This window comes from Falco punctatus (genome assembly GCF_963210335.1).
Source record: "Falco punctatus genome assembly, chromosome: 5".
Taxonomy (NCBI): Eukaryota; Metazoa; Chordata; class Aves; order Falconiformes; family Falconidae; genus Falco; species Falco punctatus.
In genome coordinates, this window is record NC_137584.1 from 80949128 (window position 1) to 80975558 (window position 26431).

The 26431-nt window shown below is 47.6% G+C and overlaps 1 protein-coding gene across 8 annotated transcripts in view; it reads left to right on the forward strand.

Annotated features, from left to right (window-relative positions):
• The first annotated feature begins 90 nt into the window (after nt 1-90).
• DISC1 (DISC1 scaffold protein) overlaps nt 91-26431 on the forward strand; it is a 230003-nt gene continuing 203662 nt past the window's right edge. The window contains exons 1-3 of one of the 8 annotated variants that reach the window (XM_080388871.1): nt 91-1386; nt 2350-2470; nt 2640-22356. Coding sequence is in view for 1 of the 8 variants with exons in the window: in XM_080388866.1 (XP_080244992.1) it covers nt 24344-24419 (76 nt within the window). In the remaining 7 variants the exon portion in view is untranslated. Of the gene's footprint in view, nt 22357-22377; nt 24420-26431 lie in introns of those variants that run through there. The other 7 variants (XM_080388870.1, XM_080388869.1, XM_080388872.1 and 4 more) reach the window with 7 other exon arrangements.

The following is a 26431-nucleotide window of genomic DNA, read 5'->3' on the forward strand; positions in this document are numbered from 1 at the left end:
CCCACTGTGCAGGACTTGGCTTGGAAGTTTCACTCCATTCCTATATTCATACTTTGAGAGGCACTTTCTAATCTGGAATCTTTTTTCTCTTTATCCCTGAACTTCATTCTAGGAAGCCTAAAAGCTAGTTAGGATAGAAACTTCATGTGATGCTCTTAAATTAAAGAAATGCAGAGGATTTAGATGACAATACAAATTTAATGCTGGAATAAATCTATGTCAGTACCCACATTTTTACATCTCTGCTTGTTTTTTCTCTGCTTTTTTTCCCCGATTGGTGGAGAGGAGAGAAAGAAGGATACTTACTAATAAGGAATGGTTTTGGTTTTGTTTCTGCCCACCCTGAAATGTATGTGTTTAGTATTTCAGTTGATGCAGGTAAGAGTATAGTTCTGTGTCTTTTGGCACAGCTAAATTTACTGCAAGTTACTGCTTGCTGAGCGTGTGTGTGAAGTGAAAGCAGATACTATTAGAGGTATTGTGTGATATTGAACAGAGAGGTCTGTCTCTTGTCTGTCCCAGCAGCTATCTGGTGGAATTCAAAAATTTTCATGGCACAGTTTGAAAAGGGATGAGATGAACACCAGCACATGGCAGTGCTTGGCCAAGTGACGTTCTGCCACTAGCCACGGAATGAGCACACAGCGGCCACCACTTCAGTCACAGTCACCTGCTTTTGTACAGTCACTCATTAGAATTACAGATGCCTAAAAAGAATACTTTTTTTCCTAGCAACTTTTATAAGTAGAGGTGCTTTCAAAAAATACATCTTGGTCCTAATGATACTAAGATTCAAATTTTCTGGAAGGTAAGAGAACACTTGTAAATGACAGATGTGATTTCTAAACTTCAGGCTGCGGGCGCGTGATCAAGAGCTGTGAATAATTTCAAATAGGGAGCAAAGTGTATGTGTGGTGTATTAAACACCAGCACAGATGGGAAATAGCTAATGGCCTGCAAACCTCCTGCTCAAGGAAATATTTTCCCCCAAAACAATTACACTGTAGCTGTTTGAAAAGTGACAGACATTTATCAGCAAAACAAGCTGCTAAACAAGCAATGGCAATTTTCCCATTTCTTATCCCGTTACTCTGTGGAGCTATTGATACGCTTGGTCTACGGCCAGAACAGGACTACGTCATAGCAGATGTTTCACGAGGGCAGCTCTGCGTGCTAAAAATCATCTGCCTTTCTGGAATCTCCTTTCTCAGAAATGATTTTTCTTTATGAGTTTGCTTTTTTCCCTGACTATTAATTTGCAATGAGGAAAATAAACCAAACTGCATTTAGCTTTCCAGAACTGCTGAAGAAGTTATACAAGAGAAACTTCCTGTTGACAGGACACGTATGTCTGTCTACTTGGAGTCCTGCTTACTTGGATTTTCAGTAAGTTTATTGAACATCAAAAGCAAATAAATGAAAATAGGACCTTTTATAACATTTTAGCGTATTAGGCGTCTTATGGAATTCTATGGACCGGATTCTGGCGCTGCCCTCAAAGAGTTTGCAATTTAAGAGTAGGCAGAAGAGTAGCCAAGACAAACAAAAGGAAGATGGTAGAAAGCGGGGGCGGGGCGGGGGGGGGGGGGGGAGATGAAGTGACAGGATTTTTACTGGAAAACTCTGTGTGGTAGTAGGCTGGTTCACCGCTTCCCATTTCAGAAAAGAAACTTGTCAAAACTTCAGAAAGTCTGAAGTGTGACAGTAAAGGGTTAGCTGGGAAGGGTGAAGGCACTGGAGAGGCAAAATGGAAGGAAGTGAGGTAGAGACAAAGGGGGGAAGAGTGGCAAGGAGTGGGACAGCATGGAGGAAGAGCAGGCTGGGCTGCAAGATAGCGGGTGCACATGATAGGGTGGGACTGGGGAGGACGTGGCACAGGAAGAGCCCTGCAAGAACTTGGAAACAACACTTTGAAACCAGGTGACTCGGCTGTAAAAGACTTGGGGAGTTAACTGTAGGAACTGAATTTAAAATGACCCCAAGGTCTGCAAGGCATCTGGCTATCCTTGGGTCACAAACAAGGGGAACTTGATTTTCTGAGCAGCTGAGAACCTGCAGGTCCTGGACTGAGCAGGGTTTACAGGCTTCCAGCCGTGCTGTCGCAAATCAACAAGGGCTTGGTTCCCATCCCACCCACCTTCCCGCGCACGTTCCCTTCGCTCCCGTGTTGGTAGCCACAAACACTGATGCTTGAACTACCACCATTTGCAGCTGTTAGAGACATGGTTAGATACAGGTTTTAACGTAAAGGAATGCTTACGGTGACCACCGTTTTCCCTTCGTGTGCTGTTTACGTGTCCGTTTTGCTGTCACTGCTGCTTCAGCCCCTCTGTTTCTTCCCTTTCTTAGGCTGTACCGTTCTATTGAGCCATTGATGGTGTCCATCCCATGGTTCGGTTCTTTCCATGTTTAGCTGGAATCCTGGGGTAAAACATCTCCATGCAGGAAGAGAAATCAGTTGGTTTCTTAGGTAGGTTTGTCTACTTGCACTTCCACATTTGGGAGCAGTGCTTTGGCTGGGAGGGGAGAGGTCTGCTCTCCTCCTGCGCTCGGTTAAGGCCTGGTGCATACATCCTGCGGTGGCCGTGGTGCCGTGTGCCAGGGTGGAGGGGTGGGCAGATCTCACGTTGCTTTTGCAGGTGGGCAAACCTTAGTTATTTTGAGGTTTGCAATCATAACGAGCCAAGGTAATTTGCCTACAAACGTGAAGTTTCTTCTCCAGTTTTGAGGAAGTCTGGCTTTGAGGAGTATCAGTTCCCACCAGCTCCACCTCTTTCTACCTGACCCCTTGTCCCTTTGAAAGGCCTGTTTGCAGAGGGTAGGAGAGACTTGCCCATGACTTCTGGAGCCAGTCGGTGCCTCCCTGAACACTGGCCAAAAGTGGTGTGATGGCTCCTATCTCAGCTCCTCCCCCCCGGCCGGGCAGGCTGGCTCTGTTGTCCCTCCGGCCACCGCGGGGGGCTGAACTCTGAGCCTCCACTACTGGATTTTGCAGACCAGTGGCGTGTAGCTTCATTATTTTTATTTTTCCCTTTTCTTCCCCCAGTGGTGGTGTTTTCATGTCATGCAGATGTTCGTTCTTCCCAAAGAAAGAAGCTTTTGTGTTTGCTCTGCTCCTCCACAGCCGCAACAGGTCAGATGATCTCTTGAGCCCATCACAAACTGTTTCTGGTCAGTGCAGGTTTCATGGGGCTTCACCTGTTTTCAGGCACTTTTCCTACAGCCCTGAGCTTTCCCACAGGTTTGCGAGTCCTTTTTAATCTGGAAGGGTCCTACCACTTCCATTTAATTCTCCCTCAAGGTCCTCTCCGATGGCCCCACCGTGAAGAGCTGACAAAACCCATCTGGGAATAGCCCAGTTTTTTGGTTATAATGCGCTTTTGCACCCTTGGGGCCAGGAACCCGGTGGGTGAAGGATGCGCTTGAACGGTCCCGGGTGTTCCGAAGTCGCAGGAATATTGTTAAGCGCTGGCTGTCTCGTTTTAGGAGGGAGTGGGGGTCGCTTCTCTCCTTGCGGCAGGGACTGTCGGGTGTCCTGCCTTGTGGCACCTCACGGGGCACATCAGCCAGGGGCCGGCACTCAGACGGCTCCGCCAGCCTCCGGCCGATGCCCAGCTGCCAGCCGGGCTCCGTCACGGCCCGTGCCGGGGGATGCTCTGGGCGGCATCGCTTTTCCCGAGCCCTTCCCCGTGCATCCCGCTGCGCCTGCGCTGCGCCCCCCTCCCGGCCTGGGGCAGCGCGCGGGGGCCCGGGCAGGCGTGTGCTGACACCTCGTGGTGCGAAACGCTTCCTTCGCATCCCCCCCAGCCCTCCCCCCCCAGCCCGCCCTCCCCCCCCCGCCCTCCCTCCCCCCCCAGCCTTGGCAGCTCAGCCTTCACCCACCTAGCTGATGTGCTCTTGAAGAACTGCTGCTTTACAGGAGCGAAGCGATAATTAGCGAATAATTTAGATTCTTCTTTCTTAATTTGAGCTACCCGCACAGTGCCTTACCAACTTGCAATTACACTGATGTTCCTAAATCACCTGGGCTCGTTTGACATTCTTACCTCTCTATAAAACCTTTTTCTCGTCTAGTAAATGTTGGGGTAGAGTTTGCCTGGGTCCTGCTTCACAGAAGGGTTGCACGGGGAAAGGGGAGCCATGGGCGTTAGCAGCGAGACTTGAGTTTTGCAACTAAATCGTCATGCTCATTGTAAAGAACGTAAAAGGTTTAAACTCAGCCTTAACAGGGCCTGTGCTCTGCAGGAACTGATTAGGAAAAGCAGGGCAGCTATAGGCTTTCAATTTATTTCTTTTTTTTGAGATCTGCTATACTTAAAACTTCTCTGGTCCTGCCGCCTTAGTAAAATGATGCTGTTTGTCAGAGAACATACATTTGTTCTGCCACCTAGTGTCCAGCTCTAGAAATACTCAAGTTTTGGGTTTTTTTTTTGAGTTAAATGTTTGTTGTTTTCTCTTTAAGTTCCTATAAACACAATTAGTGACGTGGTGTAAGCTTAATTTTAAGACTTAGGTAGGTCTTCGATAGTAATACCACTCAGTGCCTTCTATTATTTAGAAATTTGGGGAATACCAGGGAATAGCATATTTTTATTTTATATCTCGTCGTGTGTGTGTGTATGGTGTTTTGAAAAAAAAAAAAAAGCCACGAGACTTTGACTAGACGTGTTCTTGCAGCCTTGTGAATTTTATTTTATATCTTGTCATGTGTGTGTGTATGGTGTTTTGAAAAAAAAAAAAAAAAAGCCATGAGACTTTGACTAGACATGTTCTTGCAGCCTTGTGAATTATACAAATAGTCTTATTTGAACTAGGACTTTTAAGGAGTAGCAGTGCTAATAAGGATTCATAAACTGGAGTCCTAAATTCCTTAATATATATTATAATCATGCTACTCATACAAGAAAATGCAAGCCTTTTTTAGCTGTTAGACTCCTGCTAGAAAATCAAATGCTTCTGCCTGTGTGAATGTGCCTGTGTACTTCCCTGCCGCGACTGTGGTTGCCACAGAAAACCCCCAGGTGGAAAGCGCGAGTGGCTTCAAACCCACAAGGGTTTTGACCGTAGCATGAAAGCAGCAGCTCTGCTGCGCTCTGTGAACAGAATGGGGCTGGGGTTGGTGTTTAAGCCCTGGGAGCTGAAGGTGAGTTGGTTCCTCTCATAGTCCTGGTCTGTCAGCTGTCCCTTGCCCTGTGCTGCTCAGGGGTGTCCCAGGCCAGGAGAGAGGCACGTACCACAGCAGAGGGCTGATGAAACACCGCAGTGGGCTTGTAAAGGGGGTAACACAGCCAGAGTTGTTAACTGGCTTGCCCCCATGGAAAGGCACCGATAATAATCACTTCTAAAATTGCATCAATAGAATTAGAAATGGTGGCGATGTCACCATGGAGATTTATTTCTTCTTCCAGAGGTCATTCAAGGGTAATTTAAGTGTCCTTGTACAGGGCCATTCATTACTGAGTACCTTCCACAGGGTACCCACCCTGGGACTGAAAGCCATCAAACAGCACAGATCTCCTGTTCTTACACCCACAGTTCCTGCTTGTCCTCCACCCAGTTCCAGCCTGATGGGCTGGCACACTGGAAACCATTGTGCAAGGCTGGTGTGTCTGGCCGTGTGGCTGCAGACATCTATCGCTACCCAGGCACTCTGCAATACAAAATTAGCCCTGTTTTACGTTATATTGTCACTGTCATATCTGAGCATCTTTGGCTTTTTGCAGCTTAGCTGGGGGCCAGATACCCCGTTAACGTAAACTGCTTTCTGGATTACAGCCACAGGAGGAAGGAGGTGCTGGTTTGTTTTAAAGCAGTTCCTTTGCCTGTGGAAGATCACAGGTTTTGGAGGGATTTCCGTCTTTTTCCACCACAGCTTAACAAAGACTGAGATTTCGTATGAACCTCTGAATGTATAGGAACCAACCTGCACTGAGTATAAAGGTGGGAGGGAGTTGGAGTCCTCGCAGCCTTTTGGATAAACTCAGGTGAGATTCCAGCTGGTGTCTTTGGTAAAAACACTTTGAAATCCCTAGCCCTGGCGGGGAAGTTAGTGGCATCCCTCACCTGCCAAAACTCAGCAGCTACATCCTGCAGCTCTGCCTCAGGTCAGAGCCCTCCCTGAAGCCATCTGAAGGAGCTCTGAGCTGAACTGGATGCTCCCTCTGGGCAGCAGGAAAACCTGGAGATAGGCAGCTAGGAAGGTGTCTTTGCACGTCGGCAGCAATCCCCTGGCCCACCTGTGGCCCTGCTTCTTTTCTGATTCTGGTCTCCTTTGCTTTTGGGAATCGCATTTTGCTGTAGGCTGTCACCACGGGGGTTTGCTGATGCAGCACCTGAAAACAGACTAACTGAGATATGAGTTCATACTTGCATTTTTGCTTTATTTCCTGCGCACTTCCCTCCCCGCTGCCCGCTGTACACACACAGAGCATACCCATAAAGATGTGGAGAAGGGGGTGAGCTCTGAGGTGAGAGAGTTTGCTCACGATGAGATAGCCGCTGTAGTAAGGACAACAGTTGACTGAAAAAGTGTGGAAGAGCATTGTGAGACTGCAAAGTGACAGGATGGGAAAACAGATTGAGTGTAGGCAGATGTGAAGCAATATGCATAGGGAAAAATAATCTCTGTGTACCCCCTTCAAGATCAAAATACTGGTGTTTTTTTTTTTTTCCCATGAAAATGTCACCTGTTTGTTAGCAGTTGAAAATGCCAGTCAAATGTTAGGAATTATTAGGAAAGGACTAGAAATAAAGATGAGGATATGCTGTATAAATGTCACCTTACCTTCTTTTGAGTGTGATTGATCCCTTATCTCAAAAAGGATATAGCGGAACTGGAAAAGGTCCAGAGAATGGCAAAAAGGATGACCAAAAGTAGAGAATAGTTCCTCTGTGAAAGGAAACTATGGAAGTCCAGTGGGCTGGAATCCTTCAGCCTGGAAAAAATGACATTAGGGAGGGTATAATAGAGGTCTCAGAGTTACGTGTGCCATAAAGAAGGTATGGAGCAGCCATTCGCTGTCTCTGCTAAGAACTGGATGCCATCGAGTGCAGCTGGCCACAGGCAGGCTCAGGGCAAGCACCAGGAGCTGCTGCCTCGCACCGTGGATGGAGAGCGGGGGAACCCCTCACCCCTGGGTGCTGCCCGAGCCGAAAGCTGAAGCGGTCTCAAGTGGGGGCTGGGCAAGCGCTTGGAGAGCGTGAGAGCCACTGCAGGGTACTGAGGTGACAAACCCAACCGAGCTGAGGAAGCCCCCGAGCCCCTTTTTGGCCCCAGTTTGTTTTGGGTGAGCGCTGCTTTTGGCAGGAGGGAGCTTTGGTCCTGCCCCACCTGTGTGAGCGCGGCACAGCTGGGCACCCCTCAGGGGCTGAGCGCGGCCACAGCACCCAGGGCCGTGCGTGCCCAGGGGAAAACTGCCTGTGCTCTGGGCTGCTGCTGGTGTTCTCCTTCTCCCGGGAGGGCGATGCAGGAGGTCTCCTGAGAGGCCTCTGTGCGGAGGCAGCCACAAACATGGAGAGGGAGGACACTGGCATACACTGCTGCGGCCATGCTTACGCTTGCACGTGTTTCAGCGCAGGAGAATAGAGTTGAAAAAAGGTTTCCTGGGTCATTGAAGCCGAACGCTCTCTACCAGAGCCAGCTACATCTTACGCCTTCCACCTCAAGCACCCCCAGCAAACCGGTTGGGTTTCTCCCGCAGGGCTCAGGGCTGGGAAGAGGACAGGGTAGCCGCAGCTCCTAAATACAGCAGGGCACAGCCCTGAGAAGCGGTGGGGATCCAGCCTGCGTCATGTAGCAACACACAGGAGAGACCACTCGGGCACCTCAACACAAAGATGCAGCTGGACGTGCTTCAGGCACAGCTCTACGGTGCAAATGGGACCATCACAGCATCCCCCAGGCTGGACCTGGGCTCTCGCCTCTCCACAAAACTCACACCGCTTGAGCTAACGCAGGTTGTGATGTCGAGGTCCTTAAATTGTTTGTCTCTGTTTGTAACAGGCTTGTATTGATTTAGATTAATTTGGTTACCTAAAAAAAAAAAAAAAAAAAAAAGGGTTGTGCTGATTGCTCTAAATGGATTAAATAGTGATTTTAGTTAAACTGATGGCAGGCTTGTGTGTAGACAGGGCCTGGAGCTTTGTAAGCTAATGACTTGGCAGTAATGATACGAGTTTTTTTAGACAGCCAAGACCAAGCTGTTGTTTTAAATATAAGACCATAAGTGTTACTATTCTAGTAAATGGTCCCCGAATGTGACAATTTTCCACTAACTTGGGCTCCTCCTGAATCCTGGAGGGTCTCTTTGCTAACTCTCACTTTTCTGGTAATAATTTGGCAAGTACTTTTACTCCAAATGGATTTCGGAATAAATCCACGTATATGTAAACCATGGGAAATTTCCATTTTTTTGGTAAGATTTTCTGATTTTTGTTCACCTTCCTAGCCTGATAATTTTCCACAGTTTTGGCAATGGAAAAAAAAGTATGTCTTCGCTTTTTAGAAAAACTCAGATAGAGGAAAAATGCAAATGAGCCCAGCTCCTGCCAACAGCAGGGACCTTTCCCCACAAGTGAGACCTGAGAGGAGGACAGGTCCAGAAGCAGCTATTTAATTTCTTCACCCAGAAAAGAGCAAGGCTGAGATTAGCTGTTGGCCATAAAATCTTTTGTGCCCATATCATCTCAATGGGAAGAAAGCACCATATCTGCACAAAGCCTTTCCCGCCTGCCTCTGAACCAGCCAACTGAGCTTCTGCCAAGTGAATCTGCCTTCACAGGTCTTTTCTCTAAGAGAAACTGCAAATTCCTTTTTGAGTCATCATTCTCTGTTGATGCTTTTGTCTCCCGGTTGAGACTGAAATTTGAAAAGAACCCAACTCCAGACCAGTGAGTCACTGAGCCTTGGTTATCTCTGATTTGCAAGGAAGCCTTCTGAGATACCGACTAAGCCTTAGCTCAGAAAACAACAGTCCAGCAGGTAGGCTGTGATCCCGTTCTGTCTTGGGCGGGTTTATGGAACCAGAAGCAGAAACTTGGTGGCAAGGATGAGGAGGAGACTTCATGCCTCAGAGGAGGAGAGGACAGGAGGAAGGAAAAGCTCAGGGCTACCAACAGGACAGTGACTGGAGACCAAGAATCTGAATTGCCTAGGGAAACAAGTACATGGTAACTTAGCGTGCACTAACATGGATTTTTGGCAAAGGGTTTTCTATACCACTAGTGCATGTTGAATCCGGGACTGCTTTCTGCATTCCTGGATCCTGGAAGTTGGATCCCAATAACCTGGAGAACGTGTAGAGGTGAAGCCGTGGGAGAGGGACAAGACACAAATCAGGCAAATCAGGGGTTAGAGCATTTCTAGAGGAGCTGGGTTACCCAGAAGGAGTAACAAACTGGTTCTTTGTCCAAGACACAGGCCAAAGAGATCAAGGGAATCAGCACCGTAAAAGCAAGTGGGTTGTGGTGACCCAACCGAAGCAGCTTGCTGGGGGTGGTGGTCAGTAAGGGCTAGGGAAGGGCAAAAGTACAGCCACAAGGCAGTCCCACAGCTTTAAACTCCAGCCTGCTTGTAACCCTGTGGCAATTAGCGCTGTGGAAGCCATCCACATCTTCACTGACCCCCTTTCCAGAGTGATCTGCCAGTGGATGAATGCCCTTTGGCCCCTCCTTCTGACCTGCAGCGTGTCCCCATCTGTTCGTGCAACCCCTGAGCCTGTGACTGCACTCATCCCTCCCACGTACATCCTCAGTGCCCATCACCAGGGTGTATCAGCGTCATGGGAGCACTGATGAACTGCCCTTATGTCAGGGAAAGGGAGCTGACACCACCGTGCAGTTAGAATAAGGACACAGACTGCGGCAAAGCAGAGCCCTAGACCCACACGCCTCCCGGACCATTCCCATTCATCATTCAGGGCGCAACAGCCAGCCCCCATAAATTAAACCTCCACCAGAAGCCTGGAGGTCTTCTCCACCTTGCATCTGGCTCTACAACCCTACTTAGCAAGGCTCAGGGGCTGATCATTGAGACATCTTACCCAGGTCTGGAGGCTTGGGGCAGAGGTATTTTTCGAATAATAATTAAGTATCATCTTTTTGCCTTGAACACCTGAAACGTAGGTGAACAAATAACCAAACCGACCAAAACATTTGCCCAGAGCTGATGGGCAGCTAGACTGGGAATAAGGCCATTTACCCTCTCCTGTTTGCCATCAGGTGGTGTCTGAGAGCTCCTTCTGGACAGCTTCAAAACTATTCCAGGCTCACAGCAGAAAACACTGCCCGTGAGGGATGCCCAGCCCTGGAACACAGCCCTCCCTGGGCTATGAGTCGTAAAATAAACTCTCTGGTCAGAACGGCTGGCTTTGGTACAAAAGACTACAAAGCTCACAATGAGTAAAAGAATATCCTACAAAATCCTTCTTCAGACTTCCCCGAGCCTCTTCCATGAAACAATTAGTGGATGCTCTTGTTTTGAACTCCGTGACTCACTCCTGTAAGGCAGTTGTGGCCTGTGATCGCTCAGTCGCTTCACGTTCGCAGGGAAACAGGCAATTGTGAGAATTTCCTCTCTCCCTCCCTGAGCCTCCCCTCGTAGCTCTGCAGCACGTTAGTGTCACCGCAATCTGGATGCTCGCATTCCAGATGTGCTGGCTCACCCTTCAGGCAACACTTCCTCAGTTTTAATGGGTGACCAAGAAGGTTCTCAAAGAGAAAATGCCTCTTAGTACATTTTACAGTGCTTTGTAATCCAGCTGCAAGTGCAGTCCTTTTATCAATGGTCTTAACAGTTAAGCTGTGGCTTGGCTCTACTAGAGTTTTATTTCTAATTTGGTATCTTTGCTGTGTGTGCGTATTTGTAAAAACTCCATTAAAGATAATAGACTCTATTAAAGCAATTACACTGGCTAATGTCTCCCACATTCTTTCCTATTAACCATATTTAACCTTACCAGCCAGCAGTATATTTACTGTTACGAACTAGTAAGTGATTTTTGATTGCTGGGTCTGCATAACATACACGTTTGTGCAACTTTCCAAGTACACGGTAGACATTTAACATGGAAAGACATTTAACAATTAAACCAAAAGTGTTTCCAGAGATTCCTAGAGCCCACAGAATATGTTTGGAGGCTTCTCTGTGCTTCGCTTGCCTTGGCCATGCTGTGATAATTTTGACGGCAGAGCATGGAAAAAGCCCTGAATAATTTGCCAACTTTTTCACAGCTAAAAGAGACTGAAAACAGAAAATTGAAAAATTCCTGCTGCTGGTACCACACACCAGAAACCCTGCCCTGTGTCCATTAAACAGGGCTGTACGTCTGTCAAAAGGAAAAGACTATTTCATTCTCTGGCTGCTGACTGCCAAGTGCTGAATTTCTGCTGTTCCCGGGAATGGCAGAGGGGTCTGTCGCAGGAGTGGCCCGGACGGAGCCACCCGCAGTGCCCTTCATGCAGGGTCCCCCCAGCCCCGGGGGTGGCTGAGTCAGTGACTCCCACAGCCGCGGGCAGCAGCTGCTCCTTGGTCAGGGCTCGGGGATGGGGGTTTCTCCGCGTGATGCTCAGGCTTCTTGCTTGTCTGCTTTTGACTTCCCTCTGCTTGATCTCTTCTTTCAGACCCTTTCCACCCCCGATCTCTTTGTTATTTCCCTTTGGCAGTTGCTTTCCCTCTTACCACTTGTCTTCATTTCTTTCAATTTCTTCCCATTTTCCTCTTTTAGCTTCCCTGTTCCGCTTGGTTTTCTCTCTTGCTTTCTGCCAAGCCACACGCACCACTTTCTCCCTTTCTCATCATTTTCTCAACGGCTGAATCACAGCATTTGTATGGCCCAGAGCCACCTCCCACAGCTCGGGGAGCTCAGCTGAGGAAGGTGACCTTCCTTGGCTCCCTCTGTAGTCAATGGGGAGAGACGGGAACCTCCAGAAGGTGACTCAGATTTTAAGGCTGTCGAAAGACCTTACAAAGAAGACTGATGTTCTGCCGTGGTCTGCCAGTAAGACAGATAAATAGCCTAACTTATGAGCTTTGAATTGGGAGCCAAAAGTTATTTAGGATTAAAATTCTGCTTTTGCACAGTCTTTTGGCACATGTCAGATGGATGGGGAGCACAAATCAGAGCATCTTCCCTCTATCCAGCATTGCCCTCTGTCCTGGTTTCAGCTGGGATGGAGTTAACTTTCTTCCTAGTAGCTAGTGCAGTGCTGTATTTTGGCTCTGATGTGAGAACAATGTTGACAAGTGCTGATGTTTTGACTTGTTGCTGGGTGATGTTTATACCCGGTCAAGGACTTCTGGGTTTCCTGGGCCCTGCTAGGGAGAGGGCTGGAGGGGCACTTGAAATGGGGAAGGGACACAGCCAGGACAGGTGACCCAAGCTAGCCAAAGAGGTATTCCATACCATGGGACGTCATGCTGAGTATATAAACTGGGGGAAGAAGAACGAAGGGGGGACATTTGGCATTATGGTGTTCGTCTTTATGAGTAAGCGTTACGCGTGATGGAGCCCGGCTTCCCCGGGGATGGCCGAGCACCTGCCTGCCCATGGGAAGTGGTGAATGGATCCCTTGCTTTGCTTTGCTTGCCTGTGTGGGTTTTGCTTTACCTATTAAATTGTTCTGATCTCAACCCTTGAGTTTTACATTCCTTTCCAATTCTTCTCCCCATCCCTCTGATGCATGGTGCTGGTTGCTGGCCAGGGTTAAATCACGACACCTCCCACGTGCCAAGCTTCTGCCTGCACCCTGATGGTCAGCACAAGTTGTGCCTGCAGCAGAGCAGCAGACCCACTGACAGAGCCTCCCAGCAGCTCTCCCCCACCCCAAAGTCCCATCTCTGTGCCACAGACAAAGCTTTTGGTCCGCCTTCAACAAGCCAAGTGAGCATTTTTGCTCCCGTTCCTTTTTTGCTCTAAAAATAAGTGTCATGTAAGGAATAAGGAAATAAAAGTGAAAAGGGAAGCAAAACTTTCATTCTCACCCAACCGTTCATAAGCAGAGTCGGCACAGCTTTTGTTTTGCTGGGAGAATGTCTCCCAGGGGCTAGGTTCAACATTTTGAATGGAGCCGTGTTTAGCCTTTTCCATAGCAAATCACACAGGAACCATGAACTGCAAATGCAGCCTTATCTCCATCCAGACATTTGTTCCCAAGGAGATTTTCCCAGTTTTCTGTGATCAGACCGAACAAATACAGGCAACACGCTAACAACCCTCCCAGAGTTTCTCCTAGGCACGCTCTGTTGTATACTGAAATTGCTGACAAGCTGTTACACGGTAAAGGCCTATGTAGAAATCTGGTCCTACAATCTGCCTGCGAGGTTTAGTCAGTGGCTTTCCCAAGATTTTGCCTCCAGCCTGGATCACGGCTTTTATTTCTTGCTGATCCAGGAATGCAAAAATCTGTCAAAGTGGCATGCTCCCTCCCCTTCCCTGTGTGTCTCTGCCCTCCCTTCCCTTTACACACTGGTGGGCACAAGAGGGTACGACCACCCTCCCATGAAAGTCCCTTGTCCCCAGGACAGGCTCAGTGGGATGCTCTTTCCCACCCTAACCCTTCTCTACAGGTCACTAGCAGAGGGAAAACTGTGTCCACGTCCACATTCTTTGGTCCGGATAGCTCTTGGGAGTATTTTTCATTAATTTTATTACTGGCTGCAGGACACAAGATAACAGAAAAGGGTCAGTCCTTGGCCTTGTGTCTGCCCAAGGTGCTGTTGCGCCGGTGGCTGCTGCAGTTGCTCTCTGCCCCGCCGGCTGCCGTTCTGTGTGCAGCTGACTTGGTGGCTTTGATAATCAAATTTTTATGAGCCTGTTAAATAAAATGCTGGCATTGAGCCACTGGCAAGTTGTAAAGCTGGCCAAATAATTAGAATAATAATTCACTCATACTGAACGTGGTCCATTTGAAGGTGGTGCTTATTTCCTGGATGGAAACGAATCTCTTCTGAGGATTTGGTTTAGGTTAGTTCACTGCATAGTTTACTTCAGACCCATAATTTTACCACTGATATGTAAAGTAGGTTCATAAATAGAGCAATAGAGCCTTGGCTGTGCTAGGAGGATAGGCTATGCACTAATGTAAATTCTAAATGTAGAGTTAGAAAACCTAACAAGGCCAGCTGGCAAACTTCCACGCATTATCTCACAATAATTGCTTCCAGCCAGTAGATATTTTTTGTACAGCAGAAGACAGGTTATTTATATTATATATTTATCCTAAAACTGTAATAACATCCTCTGGCAAAGGTATTATCTGATGGTCTCTGAAATGGAACCAGCTTTTCCTCTTTCCAGGCATTAACAAATGAAAATCTTTGTGTCATCTTATGGCATTTCCTGAATTGGAGAATAAAACGAGGAGGATTTTTAATTCATGCAGTTTATTTCTTAAAAAGTAAATCTATTTTTGACAACAAGGTTTCCCAGAATTGTTACATGTGGTTTGTATCATTGACCAGAGAAATATTTCCTTTATGATTCTAATCAGGCAGAAAAAACAGTACCACTAGCAGGACTGGCTCTGGGCTTAGCACAGTCAGAAAAATACCTGTGAACAAACAAGGCGTGTGAAGGTCACAGAAAAGAGTATGTTTTTTCCTGTCGCCTCAGAAATGCCTGAACACCTGCTATGTTGCCCATCCGCACATTCTCAGACAAGCACTACAGTAGTGAGGATGTGAAGCCAATTGGTTAGGAAGACTAATAAGGGTGTGTTTTAGAAATCTTAGGCAGAGACAAATCTTAGTGATGGGCCAGGCTCACTACTCGGTGTAGCTGTTCCATCTGCCAGTGATGACAAAGAACAAGTGTCATGGTTTAACCCCACACCAAGCCCCACAAAGCCGCTTGCTCGGTCCCCCCCCGTGGGATGGGGAGGAGAATCAGAAGAGTAAAAGGGAGAAAACTCATGGGCTGAGATAAAGACAGTTGAATGAGTAGAGCAAAAGCTGTGCACACAAGCAAAGCAAACCAAGGAATTCATTCCCCCCTTCCCACCAGCAGGCAGGTTCAGCCATCTCCAGGACAGCCGGGCTCTGTCATGTGTAACGATGACCTGGGGAGACAAGCACCATCGCTCTGAACACCACCCCCCTTCCTTCTTCTTCCCCCAGCTTTATATGCTGAGCGTGACATCATTTGGTAGGGGATACCCCTGGGGTCAGCTGGGGTCAGCTGTCCCGGCTGTGTCCCCTCCCAGCTCCCTGTGCCCCCCAGCCCACTCGCTGGTGGGGTGGGGTGAGGAGCAGAGGAGCCCTTGGCTCTGGGTAAGCCCTGCGCAGCGGCAGCCGAAACATCCCTGTGCTATCAACGCTGTTTCCAACACAAACCCAAACACACAGCCCATACTGGCTACTATGAAGAAAATTAACCCTACCCCAGCCCAAACCAGCACAATGAGAAAGCAGGAGGATGGTACCCACGATTTATGAAGATATCTCAGGTGCTTTCCAGTCCTTCGGTAAATTGGGAGGATGTCATGAATATTAAGAAATGGGTTGGCCTGAGCTGTCTGCTCCCTTCCCAGCACAGGTCTTGGCCAAGGGAGTCTCTGCCAGTGCCTGGGTCAGGGGACTGCTGGGTCCGGCAGAAGGTCAGGCTGTGCTAATGACAGGATCCTTCCCATAAGGAATGCTAGCCTCAGGGAATTCTAGGCAGGTTGGCTTAACCTGTGCCCTGGGCAAAGTCACTGAAAATAATGTAATTACTGGTAAAGAACCCAGTCAGTTGTGAACTGAAGACGCTGATGCAGTAAGTACAGAGGGCAGTAATGAAAACGAGCCTCGCCAGGCCTGAGGCTCAGGATTCATCGTTGATGAGAGCACAAGTTTGGTGGGTATGGGCCATCATGAAGGTAAGTTTTCTGTCAGTTATTTGAACAGTATCATACAACAGCCTGATATTTTTTTTTTTTTAAAAAGGTCCAATTATGTAAGATCAAAGTATTTAGTGCTATGAGATCTGGTGGATCAAAAAGGCACAGTTGTCCAAGAAGAACTGTTAAGGAATGGGAGTTACTGTAGTGAAGTCTGCATGGAGAAGTATAAGACTTATTGCTGTTTAATGTTTTTATCAATATCTGGGAGTAAACATAACATTTCTGCTAAGAAATTGGATAGTGCAAACACCGGCCAGGTGGCAAATAATGATGGAAAGTCACCTGGAGTGGCCAGGATTGCTCAGTAGAGAGCCCATCCAGGCAAGTGATGTCTTAGTACAGTCCTAAAATATCTAGTTAAATTAGACATCTAAAAAGCAGGAATACAGGCTGTACCTACAGGAGGTGAATTTCAGAGGGTAAGCACTGACTGGAACGCTTTGGAGAAGCCAGAACAGAGAAGCAACTCAGTATGAGCTCCCAGTGTGATGGAAGAAAAGGTGCTGACTGTCTTTGGATACACAATTGGTGAGAAGTGGGTAGTGATCAAAAGCCCCACATGAAACCATTGCTGGAATAGATATCCCACTGAAGCATTCCCACTGAAAAAAAAGCACTGAAGATTTTCCTGCTGGCACTTCAGAGAGTCACAGAAGTAATTCAAGAACTGGAAGAAAAAGGCCTTTCACCAGCTGCTGTAGAGTTCAATTTAGTTTATTCGAAGGAAGAAGATACCGGCCTTCGCCACCTAGGCTATGAACACTTACATGGGGGTAAAACCCCTGGGTGGGATTCAGTCACCTAAACATGGTCACTTACAGCATGTTTAGACTCCTTTGGGCAGAGGTAAGGATGGATGAGATGAATTCTCAAGGCCCTGCTCAGTCCTGCCTCTGAGAGTGCTGCATATGTGCCACAGCCTCAGGCACAGTGTGCACCCCCTGCACCGAGCCCTTCAGTCGTCCCGTGCCAGCGAGTTCCCCCAGCGGCTCTGCGAGCTCGGCACGTAACAGAAGAGTTGTTTTAGCAGAGCAGCAAAAATCCCCTGCAACTCCCGCTAACATAATCACGTGCAATCAGAGAATAACCTGCAGTTCCTGATGTAAACTCCAAGGACGGTCTCTGCACAGACACATGTGGATCAAGTTGAATTTGAAGCCAGACCCCATCCTCCAGCTGGACAGCCAATGCACTGGGTGTTCGGCCTCTGGACTGTGGTCCTGCTCTAGCACCCCCTGGATTTCTGGGATGCGGGGAACATGCTTTACATATTTGCACTTTTAATACCTTGTATTGATGTGTAATACATCATTTAAATGCTCCTACACATATAAGGTGTATTGGCATGAAAACGTGACAGAGCAAGGCAGCAGGAACTCATTGCCAAAGCTAACGTTCGAATGCTCTTCGGGGCTGGGTGTGTGACCAGCTCTGTGGGGCGCCGTACAGCCCAGGGCACCCCCTCCCCCTCAGCGCCCACCTCCTTCAGGCACAGCAGCCGTGTTGAACAGCTTTGGTTAAGTCGCAGGATCATTCCTCAGCCGGCGTTTTCGCCTGCATCACCGCCCCAGCAGGCCACCTGGTAGCCTGATGCAGTTAGCTGGGGACTGACAGGAGTGCGGGGAAGCCAGCAAGAGCCACCGAGTCCCAGTGCTGCAGGATGGGACAAGCTATTGCCACAGCTCCCTGAAGGTGGGAGGTGTTTGTGAGGGGCTCTGTGCCAGGTCACTGTGACTGTCCAGACCCCAGGCCTTCCCCTCTATGGGATCCACTCAATCCACATGGGGAAATGGATGTATACAATGGATGTATATACAATGATCATCTTACGGCTAAGATGACGTGTTAAAGGGGAAAGGTCTATTAAAATGAACGCTATAGCCAAATAATGACAAGTTCAAATCCAAATACACGCATTTTGTGAAAAAAAAATCCCCACAATAATGACGGTTCAATAGAAAATATCCTGTATCCAGATGTAAAAAGATGAATGCAATAATGGCTGCTTACTTAGTGGCTGTACTGTAATGTTTTAACCTCAATTTGTGAGAAGCGGTAGATACGGAAGACTGTGAGACAAATAAATTTGAGCCAATTTGGGATGTGGGGTGGGTAATATGGTAAAAAGTATAGCTGCTGAGGAAAATACGCCTATTCTGCTTTTTAAACCACCAGTGCTCCTGCTTTCATTTCTCCCAGTATTGTTCCTGGTTGATTTACTGACTTTAGAATTTTGGCTGGTCTACATTACTATGAGTAAACATCCCTAAAATCCATTTTTAAAGCCTGAAGAACAGCAACATGAATCCTCAGCTTGTTTGCTAGCGATCAAATGTCTCTAGAGAAACTAATTCTTTTCTTAGACTAATTTAAATTTATAGGAAGGCACTCAGTCAAAATAAACACCCAAAGGCTTAACTCTTTTGATTTGTATATCCACTGGATTAGGACTTCAAACATTTTTGAGTTATCTATACGATTCTTAATCTCATAAATATTTTGAACTGAGTGGTAATGAGCTCTCAGCTTTACTCTTGTTTTGAAGTCTGCCGTGACACCAGTTGAGTCACTGTCTTTGGAACAGGATCAGAAAATGATGCCAGTAAAGTCAACCAGCTGCTCCGTTACAGCTGTAGATGAACAGCAAAAAAGATGGTTCTGGAAAGTGAAATGTGTTCACCTGTAACAACAATCACATTAAAGTCTCACCAGTTTCTTCAGATTTGCATGTGTTTGTTTTAAAAAGTTGTTTAAACTTTTTCAACAAAATCCTGGCTCAGGTGAATCCTGTAGGAGTTCTGTGATTTAATAACTAGGAGTGGGATTTCTGCAGTAAGCACTCCGATTTGTTTTACTTATCTATTATGAAGATTACCTGTATGCTAATCACATCACAAAGCATGTTCCAGAGTTATTGTAAGTACCCACAGAGTAACTAAAGCACAATCTAATTCAGAACATTTCATTCTGGATAGGGCGTGATAGTGTATCTAAGATAAGCACCGATTAAAGCTGTGCAAAAAAATTTTGCTTCGGTTCTGTGGATGAGCTATATATATATATACTTCAAAGTTCTTTTCAGATAAACCCCAAATGCCCTGACTTTTACTGTGTTTTGATGGAAAACAATCCTGGGGGGATGAACTTCACCACTGAAAGTGAAATGAGTTCTTCTGGTTTTGGATATTTAACGTGAAAACAAAGGAGAAGTGGAAGAAGGTGTTAGTTATCCCTGCAAAAGATGTTACTGAGGGGAGAGAAAAGGCAGTGAGCTGAGCCCTGAGGGTGTGCAGGTGAAAAGGAGGCAGCTCAGAGGTGGCTCCAGCAGGACCAGGCAGTGGAAAAGTATCGGCCAGCTTCTGGCTTCTGCAGAAGGCAGCAATGTGGGGAGCTGGAGCTCATGGCCACAGCAAACCACTGAGCTGATCTGCCATCTCCCAGCCTCCTGGCCAGCCATGGTTATCGCCATCCCTCGTCCTGAGCTTTCTGGTGAGCTAAGGCAGCCCAGCCGGCTGCCCTGTCTCCCCACGGGCAAAGCCTCCACCTCTGGTCTGTGCCAGCCGGTGCTGCTGTTCTGCCCTCACCACCCTTCCTGGCCTCCCACCTTATGGCAACTTCCCCAGCCCATGCTGAAGCCATGCTTCAAAAGATGCCATGTAAATAGCTTTTAAAGTGAAGGAGAGATGATAAGAAGAAGCTTGAGAAAATCTGTATTAGAACATGAGGACATGAGCATGACGCTTATTTACTTTTCTGCTCTGTGATAGATGCTGCAGTGCCACATGCGAGCCTAGCTTAAAAAGATCAAGATGTCTTGATCCTGGAGAGATCAAAATAAATAGGTTTAACATGTCTTGGATTTCCTTCTTTTTATGCTAGGCAACCCCTTTTTTTCCCCCTCTGAATTTGACTTGAATTTGCAAGTAGAGTTGGCTTCCCTTCAGCGGCACGTTTTGGTGAATACGTTATTTACAACTGAAATAGAAAAGGTCTCTGGTGTAGCAATGATGGGGTAGAGGGCAAAAAACAAAGATGAATGCAAGAAGAAGAAAAGCCGAGTTTGCAGCTGAGCTATGAGACAAACCAGAGGTCGTAAGGGACAGAGCTACAGGAAATCTGTTCACTATGGCAGCAGGTGCAGGGGGGAGCTCTCATACGCTGATGTCAGTTGGGAGCGAAGGTACCACACAAAGCAGCAGCTATGTGTAGACAATGAGAAGCAGAGAGGGCAAGGAGTGGAAAACAGAGGGGGCAGTTTCGAGCTTGCATGAGGGCTCAGAAAGTTGTTTCAGAAGGAAAGAGACAGCAGCACTGCCTTCAGTACACAGGAGGGATTGTTAAAATTTAGCGGGATTTCTGATGCAGCCTGTAATGCTGTAGTTTCACAGTCGCTTTCAACTGGAGAAAGGTTTTTGGTGGTGGGGTGAGGAAAAAAAAAAAAGGTTTAAATCCAATCTGTTCCCAGTTTACTGTAGAGACAGAGAAATGCTCTTGCCAGGACAAAGCGGGCAGTAGCATGGGGGAAGGGAAGGCAGACACAACTGGAGAAGAAGTAGTGGAGGGAGCAGGCAGGACCATTTCTTTTGGCAGCTGTGCGTGTTTATGCTATCATAATGAAAAATGGAAATTAAGAAATAGCAAAACACTCCAGCTCCCTCCTATCTAATCTAAACCAGAAGACAGCCATACAGTGTCTGCTGTTAGGTATGCTCTTCCGTGTAAATTCTTACACCATCCATCTCACTCTAAACACCCAAGTACTGCCCAAAAGTGCACGAGGGCAAACTGTAGGTGGGTAGATTGTAAGCTCTGGATGTCTCACCATGTCATTTGGATCAGACCTTCCATGAAGGGCACAATTCAAACAGCATTAAAACCCAAGAATACTATTCTCACCTACTAGTATTTGCTTCAGAAGTCTATCTTCTTCCTGCACCATTTTCTCCAGGTATACTTCTCTGTACAAGCTATCTGCAATCTCCCTCCAACTCCCTTCCAATGGTCTGACAACTGAATGAGAGTGACTGTCCAAAACAGATTGCCATGTTCAACATATATATATATACACACATACATACACACATGTACATATTCACACGTACTGCTGATGATTTACCGAGGAAATGAATTACGGACCACTGAGTATTCTGTTGTTGTGGGACTTTTTTGTTAAATATACACATTGACGTGAGTCCACATGAGGTAAGGCAAAGCCACCTGAAGCAGAAGTGCTGAAGTTTAGGGTAAACGTTAATTCTCGAGTAGATTCGGAGCAAATGCAACCCCCACCCCGATTAACAGGGTTTCTTTCTGAGTACAGATCATGCCATGATTCTTTCCAATACTGATTTAGACAATAGTTACCTTTTGGTGGCTTTGGACTGACTAGCATCTCTAGAACCTCTGCTCTTCATATAAGCAGCTGAAACAAGTCTGCTGCTGATGCTGTTATTTGTGGTAGCATGAACAAAGGCTGGCTGCGAAGAGCTGCAGAAGGACCTTCCGAGGCTGAATGACTGAACAATCAAACAACAGATGAAATTCACTGTGTGTAAACTGAATTGGCACCTACCAGTAAGAACAATCCTAGCCTCTCATATAAGATGAAAAGCCCTGAGATGATCACTGCCACTGAGAAGGAAACCGTGGGATTAGTTACATACCAGAAAATACCAGCTAAGTGTGTGGCGGCAGTCAGAATAAACAATCCAGTGTTACAGACTCTTGGTAAAGGAACACAGAATACAACAGGAAACATGAACATGCCACCATAGCTAACCCTCACCCTTACACAGCCCCCCAATCCCAAAAAGCAGAAATAGAAAATTTTAGAGAGAGGCAACAAAGATAATAAAAAGTTTGGAGCAGCTTCTGTACAAGGGCAGTCTGAGTAGCTTAGCACCACGCAGTTTGGAAAAGGGATCACATGATGTGATAACACATATGGAAATCATCAGAGGCACAGACACGCTGGGAAAAATCTCTGTTTCTTCAAGCACAAAAATCCGGCAGCTCTCGGGCAGCGAGTCACAGGCAGGCTCAGAGCAAGTGGTGCCTCGCACCATGGATGGAGAGCGGGGGAACCCCTCACCCCTGGGTGCTGCCCAAGCCGAAAGCTGAAGCGCTCTCAAGTGGGGGCTGGGCAAGCGCTTGGAGAGCGTGAGAGCCACTGCAGGGTACTGAGGTGACAAACCCAACCGAGCTGAGGAAGCCCCCGAGCAGACATCGGTCAGAGGTTGGGGGCATCCAAAGGGGAAGTGTGTGTGCTGCCTTGTTCCTACTCTTGCTGAGGCAGCTGCCCTGGGTTTGCGTTGGAGGGAAGGTTGCACTAGATGGGTCTTTTGTCTGCACCAGCACAGCAGCCCTTTTACAACAGATTTCTCTTCATCTGACTGATGGGAGCTAGCACTGACATCATCTGAATCAGATGCAATACAGCAAGGCTGAAGGAAGAAGGAGAAGGCTGCGTGGCTGTTTTCGGTAGGCACAGCACAGCTGCTCACTCCCTTCTCTCACAAGTCAGGAAGGGCACAGGCTGGAACATGAGGCCAAAACTCCCTTAGCATGTCCTGTATTTCTTAGTAAATGGACTGAAACTAGAGAAGTTATCAGTTGTCAGATAAAGCTGGGCTTTCTTTTAGCAATTTTTATGAATGTGAGGAAAACTTCCCTGTGCACAGATGGTATTTTTAACTTACAATAGCATTTGCTGCACCTGAGCAGGCAGAAACATTTTTGATGACAGAGGTCATCCTGAAAAATGCTGATTTCATGTACATGGCTAATACAGTAGATATGATGATCCGTGATTGAAGCAGGTATTATTTTAGTAACGTTAATAAAAAGCTGTAGTCAGTGGACAGTCATAAGCTTATATAAGGCTCATAATTATGGGTATCAATAGAAATAAAGCTGTCAGTAGAGAAATACCAGGGATAGCAAAAGGCGATGCATGTGTTAACAAGGGAGGAGGATACACAAGAAGTGATGGAGGACTAAAATGACTTAAAACACAAAATAGAGAGGGGATTTTAGTGGAAATTCACGTTGTTGCAATGACATGAAGTTCAACGGGACAGCCTCAAGAAAGGTACAGTGATCTTAGAAAAAGAACTTGAAATTATTTGCTTTATATTGTGGGTTAACTCTGGTAAGCAGCTGAGCTCCATGAAACCACTTGCTCGCTCCCCACCGCCAGCGGGATGGGGGAGAGAACTAGAAAGGCAAAAGTGAGAAAACTTGTGGGTTGAGGTATAGACCGTTTAATAGGTAAAGCAAAAGCTGCATGCACAAGCAAAGCAAAACAAGGGATTCATTTGCTGTTTCCCATTGGCAGGCAGGTGTTTAGACGTTCCCTGGAAAGCAGGGCTGCGTCACGCTAAGGGTTACTTGGGAAAACAAATGCCCTTATTCTGAACATTCTCCCTTCCTCTTTCCCCCAACCTTTACTGATGAGCATGATATACCACATGGCCATGTGCCCTGGGATATCCCTTTGGTTGTTGGGGTCCCAGCTTGTGTACCCCCAGGCCATTCGAAGGCAGGGCAGCGTGAGAAACAGAAGGCGGTGCTGAGGCTGGAGTAAAGCATTGCTCAGCAGCAACTAAAACATCCCTGTCATCAACACCGGTCACAAATCCGAAACAGAGCTGAGCTGTCTGAGCCGCTATGAAGGAAATTGCCTCTATCCCAGCCAAAACCTGTACATACATATAAACGACAGCACCTTGCCGCAAAATGAGAATGTTCTGTTTGACATCGAGATGTCACACGACACAAAAGTAGGGAAAACACATCCAGGGCATTGGCTACTTAAAGCCCAGGAATGCCGTACTAATTGCACACGTGTGCGTACCATGGAGACATGGAACATGGTGCTGGAGCTGGGCTCACCAAAGGACACATGATGGCTCAAAGAACCCAGCAATGCACCGTACGGCTAAAGTTGCAAGCCAACTGATTCCCATAGTGTTTCGTGTGTGTGTGTGTGTGTATCTATCTATCTATCTATATCTCTATATCTCTATATATTTGGTGTAGCCACTGGCCAGTGACGCTGGGCCTGCAGCTGGGACACGCCAGGGAGGCCATACGCCTCCGTCCCCGTGGCAGAGGTGGCTCTGGGCTGCGCTGCTCCCTTCGGGCTGATGAGGACGGGGAGCCGGACCGGGATCACCTCCGCTTCCCTAAGGTAGCGCCGGCGTCCTGCAGACCTGGCGGCACAGGGGCGGAACAGCCTGAGCCCACCGCCTGCCTCGCCCTGCAGGCCCCTTGCTCCGAGGGCCTGTGCAGGGCCCCACGCCTGCGGCCCCGCGCCGAGGGCAGCCCCGCTCCCCCCTGCCACCCGCGCCTGGCCCACCCGCGGCCCGCCGCTTCCCCAGGGCGGCGGGGCTGCCTGCGGCCCGCCCCCGGCTGGGAGGGGCCGGCGCCACCGCCGCTTTCCGCCCCGCGGAGGGGGGGGGCCGGGATGTGGCGGCCGCAGCCCCGGCCGGGCGGGACCGGCAGGCGGCGCCGCGGCGGCGGGGGGGAGGCGGCGAGTCCAGGTGAGCGGGGGCGGCCGCAGGGTCCGCGGCTGCGGAGGGGGGCGCCGGGCCGGGCCGGGCCGGCGGCGTGAGGCGGGGAGAGGGAGCGGGAGGCTTCACCCGCCGTTACCCGCTTCCTTCTCCATCCCCGCGCCGGGGGCAGGTGCCCGGCCGGAGCGCCGGAACGGGTGCTGAGCGGCGGCCGTGGTGGGGAGAGGTAGCGCCCGGACGGGGCTGGGTCTGAGCCCGAGCCCGGGGCCGGCTGCGCTTCCCCCGGCTGGAGGGGCCGGGCAGCTCGGCTAGGCGCTGCCTTGGGCCGGCAGGGCCGGCAGCTCCGCGTGATGGGAGTCGTACTGAGTACGAGGGAATGTAGGGGTTTTTAGGTGAAAAAATATGCACCTTTCATTTCTCAGTCTGAAAGTTTTAGGATTCCTAAGTTTTGGTGGTTTTTTTTTTAAGTCCTCGGTGATGTTAGAGTACTTCTACTGTGAAATAAATGCTAAGAAAGCGTGTTACAATGCTGAAATGGCATAATTATTATTTTTATTAGCTCAAAAAATCCTTTAATTTACTTCAGCCAGTGTGAAAGCAGTTGTGTTGATAGAAAGGTGCAATCTATTTATTTATTTTTAAATAACCTATTGCAAAGAGGGAAGTAATGGTGCTCTTAGAACGAAGTCACCCATAGAGTATCTCCAAACTTGACTTAAAGGAAGGAAAAGGAAACTGCCATCTTAACAGAGAAGCTGTGTATATACTTGCATGAATAACTGATTTCTGTAATGTGGATGTGCTGCCCTGCTCCCCTGGCGCAGCAGCCACCAGCCAGCTCCAGCTGGGGCTGCCCACCTTTCAGCGCCTGTGCTGGCGCAAGGCTGGAGCTGTGGAGAACTCCTGGAAAAAAACCCAGAACCCTTCGCCTTTCCTGGGGGACCTGGGGAAGAAAGGCTTGTCGCTCGCCCAGCGCATCCTCTGCCTTTTGGGTTGATCGGGATATGTGGTTCTCCAAGCTCCGTTAGTCCAGCAAGGCTTTCTGCAAACACTTCTGTTGTCCTTGCCAGAGGTTTAATGGAAAACAGCTCATTCATGTTTTGGTAATCCATGCAAATCTTTGTGTACAAGTGCTTGAAGTAACTTTCTTCTATGCTTCTGGATAGTGATTTAAGAGCTCTGCAGTGAAGTGCTTTTGTAATAAAGGCTTTTACAAAATGTGCTGCAGAATCATACACCAGCAAGCACTACTGGTAATTAAAAGTAAATGAGAGTTTTCAAAGAGATGAGCAAAGTACACTGGGATGCATTATGTCTGGTTTTGTCCTTTTGTATTTGCTCATTTACATGCTAATTTGCAATTGGCCTTACAGAACTCATGAAAATGGGAGAAGTTCTACTTTATTAAACTTTTCTTGTTGTTTAAATACTAATGTAACTTGAATAATGTTGTACAGGTATTCCCCCATCTCATTGTTGAAGTTGTGGTTCCTTCTAGGAAGGCATTGACAGTGGTTTTCCAGTTGAAGCTACAGTAGATTTTTTACTATTGAGAGGGCTTTTAGGCACTTGTGAAACTGAAAAGTAGGGATGTTTAAATATTTTATTAAAAAAGTCCCAAGTTTAGAGGTTTGTGGTTATTTAAAATGAAGTGGTCATGGTGGATGAAGGGAATGTAAATGAACTCCCAAATGCTTATGAGCAATGATTTGTACGCTTGGCATTAAGACCATGTCCAACTATGTATTTTTTTTCTTGCTTTCCAGTGCTTATACTATCAAAGTTTTTTTGTGTATAGTGCTTTGAGATTGGACAGTGAAAATAACGTGTTCTCATACATGATACTGATGATGATTACAGTGCAGCAGCACTATGAAGAGCGGTCAGGGGCAAGCATTGTATTGCCGCTGGCTTCCTCCCTCTTCAAATTTAGATAAATCAGCCTTTGTTCTTTTCAGTAAAGTGAAGTCAAAAGTTTGGGCCTAAGCTGCTGCTGCTGGAATTGTAGTGGGGCTGTGCAAAAAAAAAGGATTTATTAGCAC